The sequence below is a fragment of the Rhododendron vialii genome, chromosome 2a (assembly GCF_030253575.1).
Source record: "Rhododendron vialii isolate Sample 1 chromosome 2a, ASM3025357v1".
Lineage (NCBI taxonomy): Eukaryota > Viridiplantae > Streptophyta > Magnoliopsida > Ericales > Ericaceae > Rhododendron > Rhododendron vialii.
Window position 1 is genome coordinate 5,542,161 of NC_080558.1, and position 12,750 is coordinate 5,554,910.

The following is a 12,750-nucleotide window of genomic DNA, read 5'->3' on the forward strand; positions in this document are numbered from 1 at the left end:
TACTCTCCAAAACTTCCTGAAATAAAAAATTTGACATTTTGGTTGAAGTCGGCATCTTGAAGATGCCAAATTCAACATGTCAAATAGTCACATAACCTTCAAAAAATATTGGCATCCTCAAATTTGAAGCTAAAGTTGGAGATGCTCTAAAGTCTCAGATACAAAACTTATCATGTTCTATCAGCTTCTATAGGGCTAATTTATTCGGACCCGGCTCTGATTAATTAAGCCTCCTTCTCTTGGATGGCTGGATAGGACTCCCGAAATTAATTGGCACATGGAATATATTGATCAAAACAGCCTTAGAATAATTGAGATATCCAAAAAAAAAAAAAAAAAACTCTGCAAAATAATCGGAGCTGAATTTTGTTTCTTATTTTTTGTTTAGGCCATAATGGAGGATTTGGTCAAGACTGCTAGACTCTGCTACAGAAAAAGCTCACCAGACGTCAAACAAGCAGCACAAAAATTTTCAATTCGCTCGATGACAACAAAGACGGGAAGGTGAGTCTCCATGAATTTCTATGGTTTATGCGGCAGGAAGGCCACACGAAAATGAGGAATCGCCATTTCTTCAAAGAACTGAACAAAGACGGGAGTGGAAACCTAGAATTCATGGAAGTTATGTCTCTTTACTACGTAATCAAAAGTGGGAGGCCATTTTGTAGTGGGTGCGTTAAGTTTATTCCGGGAATGTATTTCGCTTGCAAAAAATGCTTCGAAAATGGCCACAACTCGTTTTGCGTTTGTCCAGAGTGTTACGATGATGAACTTTTTCTTCATGAGCATGTCCAGTTCTTGGATAACTATGCTTTGTTGGAAGCCAGGAGAATGCAAGGGATTGCTACTTATTCGAACCAGCACAAGGTAATATTTGAAGCAAGGAATTAAAGGTTAATTATTCAATAGTACTGCCCCATCGAGTATCCTGTGGCAATGTTTGTTCGCATGTTACTACCAGCAAATCACGTAACGAACATTTGTAGGCGAGAAACAATTAATAACCCTTTCGTGATGAAAGTAGAAGCATGGGTGGAGCCAGAATTTATGAACAATGGGATCAACAAACTGCTTGTAACCGGAGTCCTTGACACGTATGGTCGAGTTTGATATACATAAGAGAAATGCTAAAGACACATCAATGCGTCACACCTCATAATTTTGATGGGTTCTTAAGAGAAATTTCAGATATTTTATGTGGTTAACTATGTCAAAAATCAATACTCCCTCCATCCTATTTTCATTGTCAATTATTCTGTTTGCCTCTTTTATATCTTTTGTCTATATCTTTTAGTGTGAATCTTGAAAAATATGCAATATATATGGATCTTATTTAATAGATCTCGATGAGTTTATATAATATAAAGTTTTCAAAATTATGAAAAATATTATAGATTGAAAAATATAAATCCATACTACTTTTAAATGTACGAAGATGTTTTCTCAGTTTTTGCTTTCCACAAATGTCCCAAACACTTGCAATTAATACCAGCCATGTCTTACGCCCCTTCTCAACCACACAATACAACGGCTCTTAAACGATACAACCTAAAACGAAGCACCGCACCACTCCCGCGCCTCCACACCAAATTAGTGAATGTCTCTGAAAACCCCCTCTAGAATCCCTTGTATTGACGACCCCCTTGCGACGATCGATAGCGCCCTCTCCTCCCTGCGCCCCAAGAAATCCTCTTATTCCCTCATTGTCCCTGAAACCTAACCCATCTCTTCTCAACTCTTGCGTCTCCAAGCCTTACCCTACACTCTACGGTCGCACCAACGGACATCAAATCCAGTGGCGTGTCTTGAACTACTCCTACGGATGACTCCAGTGCCCATCAAATCCACAAGCGTTGCGACGTCGTACACCTCCAGTGCCCACCATCTCTCACCAGCGCCCACCAAATCCATCGGCACTGTTCTTCATTTGTTGTTGCCCACTGTTCTTCAGAATCCCTCCCTACCGGAGTTCTCTCGATTTGAAATGGTAAGCATTCCTTAAATATGTTAATCTAATGCTGAGTTTAGATCATAACTGAGTTGCTCATGCCAAACAGTTACTGCACGTAAGTTGTTTGATGAATGGTTTTGAAATTTCTAAACCCCACGTTCTTTTTTTTGAGGCACTGTATTCTCTTATGGCACCTGTTTCTTTCCCTTCACCTCTCCTTTTGCGAGTGCTATATTTCGGACAATAGATTCTCATTTCTCGATGTTCCTGCCGATTGAGAAATAAACGCGCAAATGATTGGTTCTTAAAGTTTGCCGCTGATGGGGAAATCGAGGTGGTTGTCGCCGTGGACATCGATGTTGCAACGTACTCTATACTCAACATAAAGTACACCGTGCTCTTTTGTGATTCGTAAGCAATAAAACACAGTTTCATTAGATGCACTATTATTAAGAAAGACAAGGTCATTTGCCCTCACTAACTGCCCCATTCAAATGAGCTGCTCAACCAATCATAGTCTGCTCTCGAACCTCCCACAAAAAGGTAGAATTTCCAAGACTTCTGATATGGTAAATCTTGAAGTTCAAACCAACACAAGCTTTCTATGTTTTCTTTCGCCTTTTTATGGTTATGCTCACAAAGTATTTGTGCTTATCGAATCAATTACTCATGCTATGTCGCTATTGAATTCAAACTACTAACCTATTTTGCTACGTTATCAAAGTAACAAACCCCATGCCAAGTAGGAGCTAGACAAAAAACCAAAGCTGCAGTTTGAACAGTGGGCTGAAATAGCTTTCGCAACTTGGAATTTCAACCAATGCAGCTTTAGGATGTCATTAGTCACCTCTCCTATTTACCAAAGCACTGCAATAGCAACCCTCTCTGTATTTTCTCTAGAGCTCTACCTTTGGTTTAGTTGGTCAGGTTCCTTGTGTTCCTTTGCACGTCGACATAAATATTAACTAGGTTCAAAACAAACCAAAGCCCACATAAACATCAAACAGACCATTAGCTGCCAATTGAACTTGAACTTATGGGTTTCAGTAGAAACTAAAACTGCCAACTTTTGTCAGACATCCCACTCCATTTAAGCATATATGCTAAGAAATACATTCTGGTAATCTGAATAATTTTCATCTATTTAACCTTTCATCAGAGTCCTTACAGGGAACATTTGATCACCGGATTATTTTTGGAAGGACTGAGAAAGATGGGATTAATGATGGGGATAAAGGGGACATGTGCATCTATGGGATAATATATGGGATTGTATGTAGTACGATTAGTTGTACCACATTTGATTTGGAAGGGATAAATGATGTGATAAGGAATGGAGAATCGTCTTTTATCATTGGATGAAGAGGGAAATAATCCCAGTCAGGATATTGGATACTCCCTTTCATGGGATATTAAGTGGGCAACCCTCTCTCTCTCTCTCTCTCTCTCTCTCTCTCTCTCTCTCTCTCTCTCTCTCTCAGAGCCTGAGTACCTTCCGGCTCATAGAAGTTTCTTCTGACAACAAAAGGTAATTGTTCATCTTTGCCATGATATAGTTGACTTTTGACATTGACCATGTTGATTTTCCGTTTCTTCTTCCCAATGCTTTTTGTTGTTTTCAATTGCTCCCTTAAGTTTCTCTATTCTAATTTTCTCTTTTGAGATCTATTTCCTTAATTATTGTTTCAAATCCTTTTGTTGGTGTTGACAATTATTTACGCACATCCTACATATCCAAGGAGTGACAATTTTGACAACTTATGGCCAAATGTAGATCTTCTTCCTAACTCCCACTTCCAACAGAAAAGGGAGGAGAAAAGAAATTATTTTACTTTTAAGTAATAGTATTTTGTGCTATCTACCACTGATTAGAGTCTCCTCTAAAAAAGTCCTTACATTCCAATTTTTTTAATCCTTTACGAATTGTGGGTGGGCCTTTCACGTCGATAAGGTTGGTGAATTAGGTTCTTGCATTCAAAAATAGGTGTAGTAGCCCTTAAGGATGCAAGGTCACTAGAGATAGAAAGCTTATATTTGGATAGTAGCCAAGAAGTAAGTAAATGGATACTAGAGTGAAGACTTTTGGATTTGTAGTTATGTCCATTGGGCCACATTCTACTTCTTCCTTGTGCAACATGGGTTTCTTTTGCACCAAGCGTGTTTAATTGTCACGTTATGAACATGAGTTTACGATCTTGCGTGTGAACAAAAAGGCGGCGTACCCAGTCTTTTAAGTTAACATTGGATCTTTGCATTGGTAGAAATGAATTGGGAATTGGCTTCAATGATGGACAAGTCTATATTAGGGACGTGAAAAGCATATGTATGTAAAAAAAACTTATATCAATGCATGTAAAAGGTTTGAAGATGCATTTTAGTATGAGTGACGTGAAAAAAGGATGCTGGATTATGTATTTCTCCTTTCTAATTGCCCCTGTGTCTTGTTTTTTTGCCCCTGTGTCTTGTTTGAGTTGTTTCCTTTCAAAACATAATTTCCTATGCATCTGTTGATTTTTGTACCTTGAATATTGATGTACTAAATTTAATCCTAGCGGATATTTGAACTGGAACAAATGTTCCAAAACATGGTATACATTTGTTCACAGACAGTGAATTTAACTATCCAAATGATTGCCGAAATTAGGTTCTCTGGTAGATAACAAATGAAAATAACCAAAATCTAGCGCCACCAAATTCTTGGTGAAAATGGTATTAATGCTCATATCAACAGCTTTTTGCATAACAATGTGATGAACGAAAGTTAGCTTTAGTGTCTGTTTAAGAACCACATGGAAATAATCAATATCTAGCGCCACCAAATTTTGGGTGAAAATGGTGATTAATGCTCATAGCAACAACTTTTTGCATAAGAATGTGATGAACGAAAGTTAGCTTTAGTGGCTGTTTAAGAACCACAGAAACGTCCAACGGTCTGAAGTATTGAAATATGACAAGTGTCGGACACATACGCAACATGGGGCACTCTTTGGCACACTTGTGAGACACGCCTAAATATGTGTCCAATTTTTGTGTTTTATTTGTTAAGTCGGATACATTGTGGATACTCTAGGTCACATTTGAGGCACTTTTCGGATACATTAAGGCCACACTAGGATGTTAAGATCATTCTTTTTCTATTTTTTTAATTTAATCAGTTGGCATGAGTCATTTGTAGTGTTTGCACGTTAACCTACACCTGTTTGGCTAGATTCTTGAAATATTGGCAGTAGAACGTGTTTATTTTTGTTATGTTATTCTATTTGTATTATATGTTATATTTGATGCATATAAGTGCACACAATCCTTTTTCTTGCTAGCAATGATACACTTATTTCAGAAACCCGTCTTCATCTAATTGATTTTGTTTTTGTGTTCTTGCAGGCAAGACTTCTCCAATTATGTTATTCGGAACCGATCTGATTTTAGTGGGAATCTACTATGAAAACAACAAAATCAAAGGCTACTATTTCTGTATGGGTAAGAATTTTATAGAGTTTGAGTTCAATCACGCCTATTTTAAAGCCCTGCAAAGCTTTGATACAAGTACAAACCACAAACCACATGTATTATTAGAACTACCACACCTGAACATTTTGACAAGGGAGATTGGTTTTGTAGGGGGCTTTTGCAATAGATCTATTTAAACTAGACCATTCGAAATGTTGACTTAGACGAATTTGAGATATGATGGGCAACCTGGAGTGTACCTGGCATTCCAGCCATTTGGCCAATGGTAAAACCGAGGACTTCATATCAATGATATTGTTTGCATTGTGCTTGCTTGGGCCGCCATTCAAAAAAAAAGAAATGTGCTTGCTCGGGCCGATAGATTTCCGGAATGAGCAAGTGGAGTGGAGTGCAGTTGTTGCCTCCATTGTAGGGGGATGAAAACAATTGATGCTTCGGATCAATTGGATTGCAACGGCTTATTCGTGCCTCTTCACCGGAACCCTAGCTCGACGTCTGAACCCTAATCTGCAAAATAGACAGGGGGTGAGTGCACCTTTGCCTCTCGTGGCAAAGGCCCTCCGATGCCTTTGTTAGTATCACGTACTAGAAAACTCAACCCTAATTATCAGTAGGAAAGCAATAATAATGCAACGTATTGCGTACCTTTTACCTCTAGGTTTTCCTCTTATTTATAGATTCACGTATGCTTGCTGGCCAAGCATCCGTATTGCCCTAGGATTCCTAAATCGTATAGGAATCCTAGGATATCAAGGATTCTCGTTTCCTTTATCAGTTCATTACTTTAATCCTTGTAGGACTCTTTTCCATAACAAGCCGAACATCCCATACTCGTTGGGTATCTTTCTCAGATCCTATATTATTGGGATCTTATTCCTTTACGGGACATGACTATTCTGAATCTTCCAGAGTATTCCCTCTGCTCCTACTCTCGATTGGAGCTCCTTCTTTGTTCGGCCATCTCATGGCCGAACAGACGGCTTGGACCAGTTCCTTCACATATAACTTGGTCCAATGTAATCGGAATGTCTCTAACTGCCGAACAGTCAGTTTATAGCCATGATTTCTCATATCATTGGCCCTTAATTTGCCGAACAAACAGCATGGATCAATGACTTCTCATATCATTGGTCCATATTGCTGTTGACTATATTGCCCGGCGGTAAGTCCTGTCATACTTACCACGTGCTCCCGAATATCACGTGTTCGGCAACTAAATGTATGTGTTCGGGAATACCTCCCTACAATTGCTCCCCAGCTTCATTTATTTACCACTGTTCGGGGGAAATATATGATGCTTAGAAACAGGATTTAATTTAGACCAGACTCTTCTGATCCCGTGCAGTCATATTTTCAATATTTCATTGATGCCTTTTGGCACCTCTGTCATTATACCATTTCGGGGTAAATGACTCCACGTGGCACGTTTTCGTATGCCTAGCATTAATTTCGAACTGACGTTCTATGAAACGGTGTCAGAACGGTTTCTGCTTTCCGTTACTTTAACCTGCAACGGCGTGAGAGGAGACGTTTCGTCTCCGTCTCTTACCCTTAAACCCCTGAAAGGGCTCTTTTTGGTTTTTCATCCAAAACATTCAAACTTTCAGTTTTTCTCTTAAAGCTTTCCGCCATCGCCGCCGTCTGCAAACTCGATTGCACTCCAGGGAATCGTCACAATATTCTCGTAAGATTCTCGTTCTCACTCCCTTTCTTCTTCTTAGGTTTCCATCTGAGATCTCATTCTCAGATTTTGTGGGTCGTTTCTAGGGTTTCAATTCGTACCCATTTCCATCTTTTCTTCTTTTCTGAATATACTCATGGCGGATGACAACCCTCCTAGACCCAGTAAGTTTAGGAAGCTTTGTGATACCCCTGCTGCCATGGCGGCATTTAGAGAAAAATACAATATTTCTGAAAACGTAGGGCTTGAACTCGCCCCATTAGGAGCGGATAAGGACGCTGGATCGTGGGGTAGAATGTGTATCCCAATCGTGTCCATTGTCGAAGGCGGGGTCCGTTTCCCCCTTCATCCATTACTTCGCCAGATTTTAAGCTGGTACCGTCTTACACCCATGCAAGTTTCTACGAACGTTTTCAGATTGATAATGGGGACTATAGCCCTAAATGGGATTCTAGAGACCAATTTAGGAATCTGGGACATCCAGTGGTGGTATAGTATAGTACTAAACCCTGAGTACAATACTTACTACTTCAAAGTTAGGAGAGCAGAGAAGCGCTTCGTGCTCAATCTGCCAGATTCTGCTCGTGACCACGAGATCGACTTCCTCTATGTGACTGGAGCATTCGAGCCTTTAGGGGAAGATGGCCAAGTGCTGGGGCTCCATTGCCCCCACATATGGGGCTATCCACGTATGCTCTTGATTTTACCCTTTTACAATTCTTCATTTACTGCTTTCTCGTAGCTTTTCCATGTACTAAATTTGGTTTTTCGATTTGAATTTTGCAGCTGAAAACGTTAATCATCGTCCCAGACGTACACCAAGCAACATCCGAACAGAGGACATTAACAAAGTCCTAAAATATAAAGGCGTGCCTGGTACCCGAATAGCTGGTCGGGGTCGTGACGCTGACGTGCTTCTGGGATACGATCCTGCGTACAGAGGTGTCATCGACAGGAGGCTTGCTCACCCCAGCACCAGTGCTGCCTCCACATCAACTGCTCCTCAGCCTAGGAGCACAAGAGCCAACGCAGGAGTAACTGTAGCTGGTCAATTGGGTGAAATCCCTATTTCCGAAGGAGTTCCGTTACCTCGAGTTAGAGTTCGAAGATCCAGACAGGTCATTCCTCTTCAACCTGAACAGTCAGTGTTGAATCTTGACACCAGTCAATCATCTTCTTCAGGTTACTCTCAATTTTCTCCTAACTCAAGTACCATGACACGTCAGCCTTTAAACCTCAGCTCTCTCCTCACCGTCTCTTCTCGGGGACGGGGATCTGGTCGGGTAGCTTCCACAGGGAACGCCCCTCCTGCACCCCGTCGTAACAGAGGAGGTTCGAACCGCTCCACTTCATCTCGTGAAGTGGAGACTACCATAGAGGCCAGTGATGCTCACAGAGACAAACGGCCTAGATCAGAAGACCCAACTGGTACTGCTTCTCAAGCAGACACCGAAACACATCACCCTGTTTCACCAACTACCCAAGTACTTCCTCAAACATGGACTCCTCTATTCACTAGAGGAGACCGTCCCGTTCACGTCGGGGACAGTGCTAGTTCGTCGGAAACAGCACTTGCTCTGGCCCAAGGATTGCTACTCCCTGTTGACTTACAGAAAGAGTCTTCGTCTCCCCCTGATCGGCTTGTGTCCACTGGTCTCGTCAGTGGAATCAAGGTAACAAAAACTTCTCCTTTAAAAGCTCCAATTTTGTAATATTTACGAGAAAAGTTACTCACGTTGTGGTATTTGCTATAGTTTATCCAAAAAATGGTCGTACTGGGCCAAAAATTCCAGGAAGCTGAAGCCGAGAGGATCAGGCTTTTAAATGATAACACCAAGCTGATCCGAACAGTCACGAGATTAGAGAGGGAGAGAGATAAAGCTAAAGCTGATTTGTCTGAGTCAAAGGGCAAGCTTGAGACCACGGAGGAGAGCCTTCATCAAGTTTTGGCTGAGATGGACAGCACCAAAAAGGCATCCTTTGAAGATGGTTATCAGAAGGGTTTTGACGCCACAACATCAAGTTATGTCGAGCAGATGCCTGATATTCAAGATCAAATCTGGGTTGCTTGCTGGGAGGCGTGCCTTACAAAGGCAGGAGTTGCTGAGGATTCTCCCCTATGGGTTGAGAATGATCTACCAAGTCACCAAGTTGCAGCTCCAGCAGATGATGTTGATCAACAGATCGACGACTTTGCAGATGTTGATGAAGAAATACAAGTGGAATCACAAAATGACGTTGTACAATCATCTGTTCTGGAAGTGGCCACTGAGATTGGTATCCCAGAGGTACAAACTGCTATTGCTGTTGCTGAGGCTGATGTCCCTCCTGAGGTTCAGAACCTGGATTAAGATAGTAAACAGGTAGTTTTAAAAATCTTCCGGCTGGTCTTGCATGACCATAGCTTTCTTTACCCTGCGTGGTACCAGTACTATCAATACTTTATTTAACACAGGTATTCGGCCCTTCGTGGCATAACCTTATGTTCTGCTCGGCTTCCATGTTTGCAGCATCTGTTCGTATGCAATTTCAATCTAAGTATTTCGTACTGTTAAGCATCATTTGTTTGCATAAGTATTCGTACTTTAAGCAAATCTTTCACACATGATTTCCTGTTCTGAATTTTAAGTTTCACGTACTTAAAAGTGTTCCACCTTGAATGTTCTTAAGTTTCATGTACTTTAAACAAGGCATATAAGTGTGCTCATACTTAATCACACAAGTGTTTCATACTTGTGTTTAAGTGTCACGTACTTAACTGTTTGAAAATCACACAAGTGTTTCGTACGTGTATTAAAGTGTTATGTACTTAACTGTTTGAAAATCACACAAGTGTTTTCGTACTTGTATTAAAGTGTTACGTACTTGTGTTTAAGTATCACGTACTTAATGTTGTTAAGTTTCTCGTACTTGAACAAATGTGGCTAACATATACTCGTTATGTTTTCAAGCCATGCCAATAAACGTTTACAAGAGTCTCGTACTTGCATTCGTTAAGTTTCACGTACTCACACAACAACTTCTAAGTATCACGTACTTAGAACTACTCGTGTATTCACACAAAAACGCCTAAGTATCACGTACTTAAAGTTTTGAAAATCTTACAAGTGTTTCGTACTTGTGTTTCAGTTTCACGTACTGAACTATATACCCTGCTCCCCAATACGAATGAGGGAAACTAATCTCGTAGTTCGTATTTAAAACAAATACCAATATTCTAGATTAGAACATAACAATTATACTAAAAAAATGATTTTATGCATAATCGGTAAAACTCAAGAGGGCGTTTATTCGTACCCCTTGCAACTAAAATATAGAATAAGGGAATTATATTCGTAATTCCCACACAATCACGTAGTGCAAATCTAAAATAGAACTGAATGCTTCTTTTTAAACAAAGAACTTTCGTAGATTATGAACATTCCAAGGCCTCGAAATTGGGTCACCATCCAGATCTGCCAATTTATAGGCTCCTATGCCCACAATCTCAGTTACTCTATACGGGCCTTCCCAGTTGGCCCCCAGCTTGCCTTCGTTAGCCACCTTGGTGTTGCCGAGCACTTTTCGTAGCACAAGGTCACCAACACCAAATTCTCGAGGGTGAACATGTTTGTTGTAGCCTTTCATCAGCTGTTCTTGGTAAGAAGCAAGATGTACCAAGGCTTTTTCTCTCCTCTCCTCGGCAAGGTCAAGCTCGATTTGTAGGGCCCTGTCATTGCCTCCACTTTCAACCAAAACGGTCCTGTTGGCCGGCAGGCCGACCTCCAGAGGTATGACAGCCTCTGTTCCATAGGCCAATGAATAGGGGGTCTCTCCAGTAGACCTCCTAGGCGTTGTTCGATGAGCCCACAGGACCAATGGTAATTCGTCAGGCCACTTTCCCTTAGCTTTGTCCAGCCTCTTCTTTATCCCATCTAGGATAGTTTTATTAGATGCCTCTGCTTGCCCATTACTCTGAGGGTAGGCTGGGGTGGAATAAAAATTTCTTATTCCATATTGGGCACAAAAAGCCTTGAATTTCTTCTGGAATTGGGATCCATTGTCTGTGATCAATGAATAAGGGACCCCAAAACGAGTGATGATGCTTTTCCAAACGAACCTTTCTATCATAGTCTCGGTGATTTTGGCCAGTGGTTCTGCCTCAATCCACTTTGTAAAATAGTCAGTTGCAACAAGCAGGAATTTTCGATTTCCAGTTGCTTTGTGCAATGGACCCACGATATCCATCCCCCATTGAGCAAAAGGCCAGGGACTTGTCAAAGGCACCAGATCTTCGGCGGGTGTCCGAATCATTGGTGAGAATTTTTGACACTTCTCACAAATCTTGACATACACCTTTGCATCTTCTTGCATGTGTGGCCACCAGTAGCCTTGAGTAATTGCTCGGTGGGCAATAGATCTGCCTCCAGCATGGCTCTCACATGTTCCCTCGTGGATTTCATGAAGGAACTTCTGTACCATTTCAGGATGTACGCATAGCAAATATGGACCCGTAAAGGATTTCCTGTACAATTTTCCCTCTGGGGACAGCCAAAACCTAGCAGATTTGACCCTTATCTTGTGGGCCTCCTTTTTGTCAGAAGGGAGTATCTCGTCTCGTAAGAACTCCATGATTGGGTCCATCCAACTTGGTCCTTGGTTCACGTCCAAGACCAAGTCTACACTCCTCCCAATGCTCGGCTTTTTCAGATATTCGACTGAAACCTTTCGTTTGAATTCGGTTGGTACAGCTGCAGCCAACCAAGCTAAAGAATCTGTATGAGCATTCTGTCCAGAACTAATTTGCTCGATATATACCCTCTTGAAGGTATCAAGCAAGTCTTTGGCTACTTGCACGTAAGCCAACATCTTTTCATTTCGAGTTTCATACTCGCCGGACAGCTGATTTACCACAAGCTGGGAATCACAATACACCCTAACCCTTTCTGCTTTAAGGGTTTTTGCACTTCTTAATCCTGCCAAGAGTGCTTCATATTCAGCCACATTATTCGATGCACTGAATCCAAGCCGAACAGAGAGTTCAATCAGAACTCTTTGAGGAGGAAAGAGGACAACTCCAATTCCAGAACCAGTATTTCACGCTGATCCATCAACGAATAACTTCCATTCTTGGGGATCCTGTTCGGCTATGGGTTGATCCTTCAAGGAAGATGTCTTAGCTGCCTGTTCCTTTCTCGTAGGAGGCAAGGGAGCAACAGCGGGGGAAAACTCTGCCACAAAATCAGCCAACACCTGGCCTTTAATTGCTGTGCGTGGCTGATACTTGAGATCATACTGACTTAACTCTACGGACCATGTCGAGATCCTTCCCGAGAAATCTGCCTTTCGAAGCAGTGATTTTAATGGATACTCAGTATAAACCACAACCTTATGGCTTTGGAAGTAGTGTGGCAATTTCCTAGTTGCCGTCCTAAGTGTCAGGACAAGTTTTTCTAAAGGCAGATACCTCGTCTCTGCATCCAACAATGTCTTGCTAACATAATAAATGGGGATTTGCTCGATTCCCAAATCCCTCAACAAGACTGCACTAACTGCGTGCTCGGAAACAGCTAAGTACAGAATTAAAGACTCACCAGGCTGTGGAGTTGACAACAGTGGGGGCTCGGCCAGGTACTTCTTCAGGTCCTGGAAAGCTTGCTCACATTCTGCT

General features: G+C 41.4%; 1 protein-coding gene across 1 annotated transcript in view; it reads left to right on the forward strand.

Moving 5' to 3' along the window:
- The first annotated feature begins 60 nt into the window (after positions 1–60).
- LOC131317616 (uncharacterized) overlaps positions 61–12,750 on the forward strand; it is a 31,713-nt gene continuing 19,023 nt past the window's right edge. The window contains exon 1 of the mRNA XM_058347148.1: positions 61–867. Within this exon, the coding sequence (XP_058203131.1) occupies positions 532–867 (336 nt within the window). The 5' untranslated portion in view covers positions 61–531. The remainder of the gene's footprint in view (positions 868–12,750) is intronic.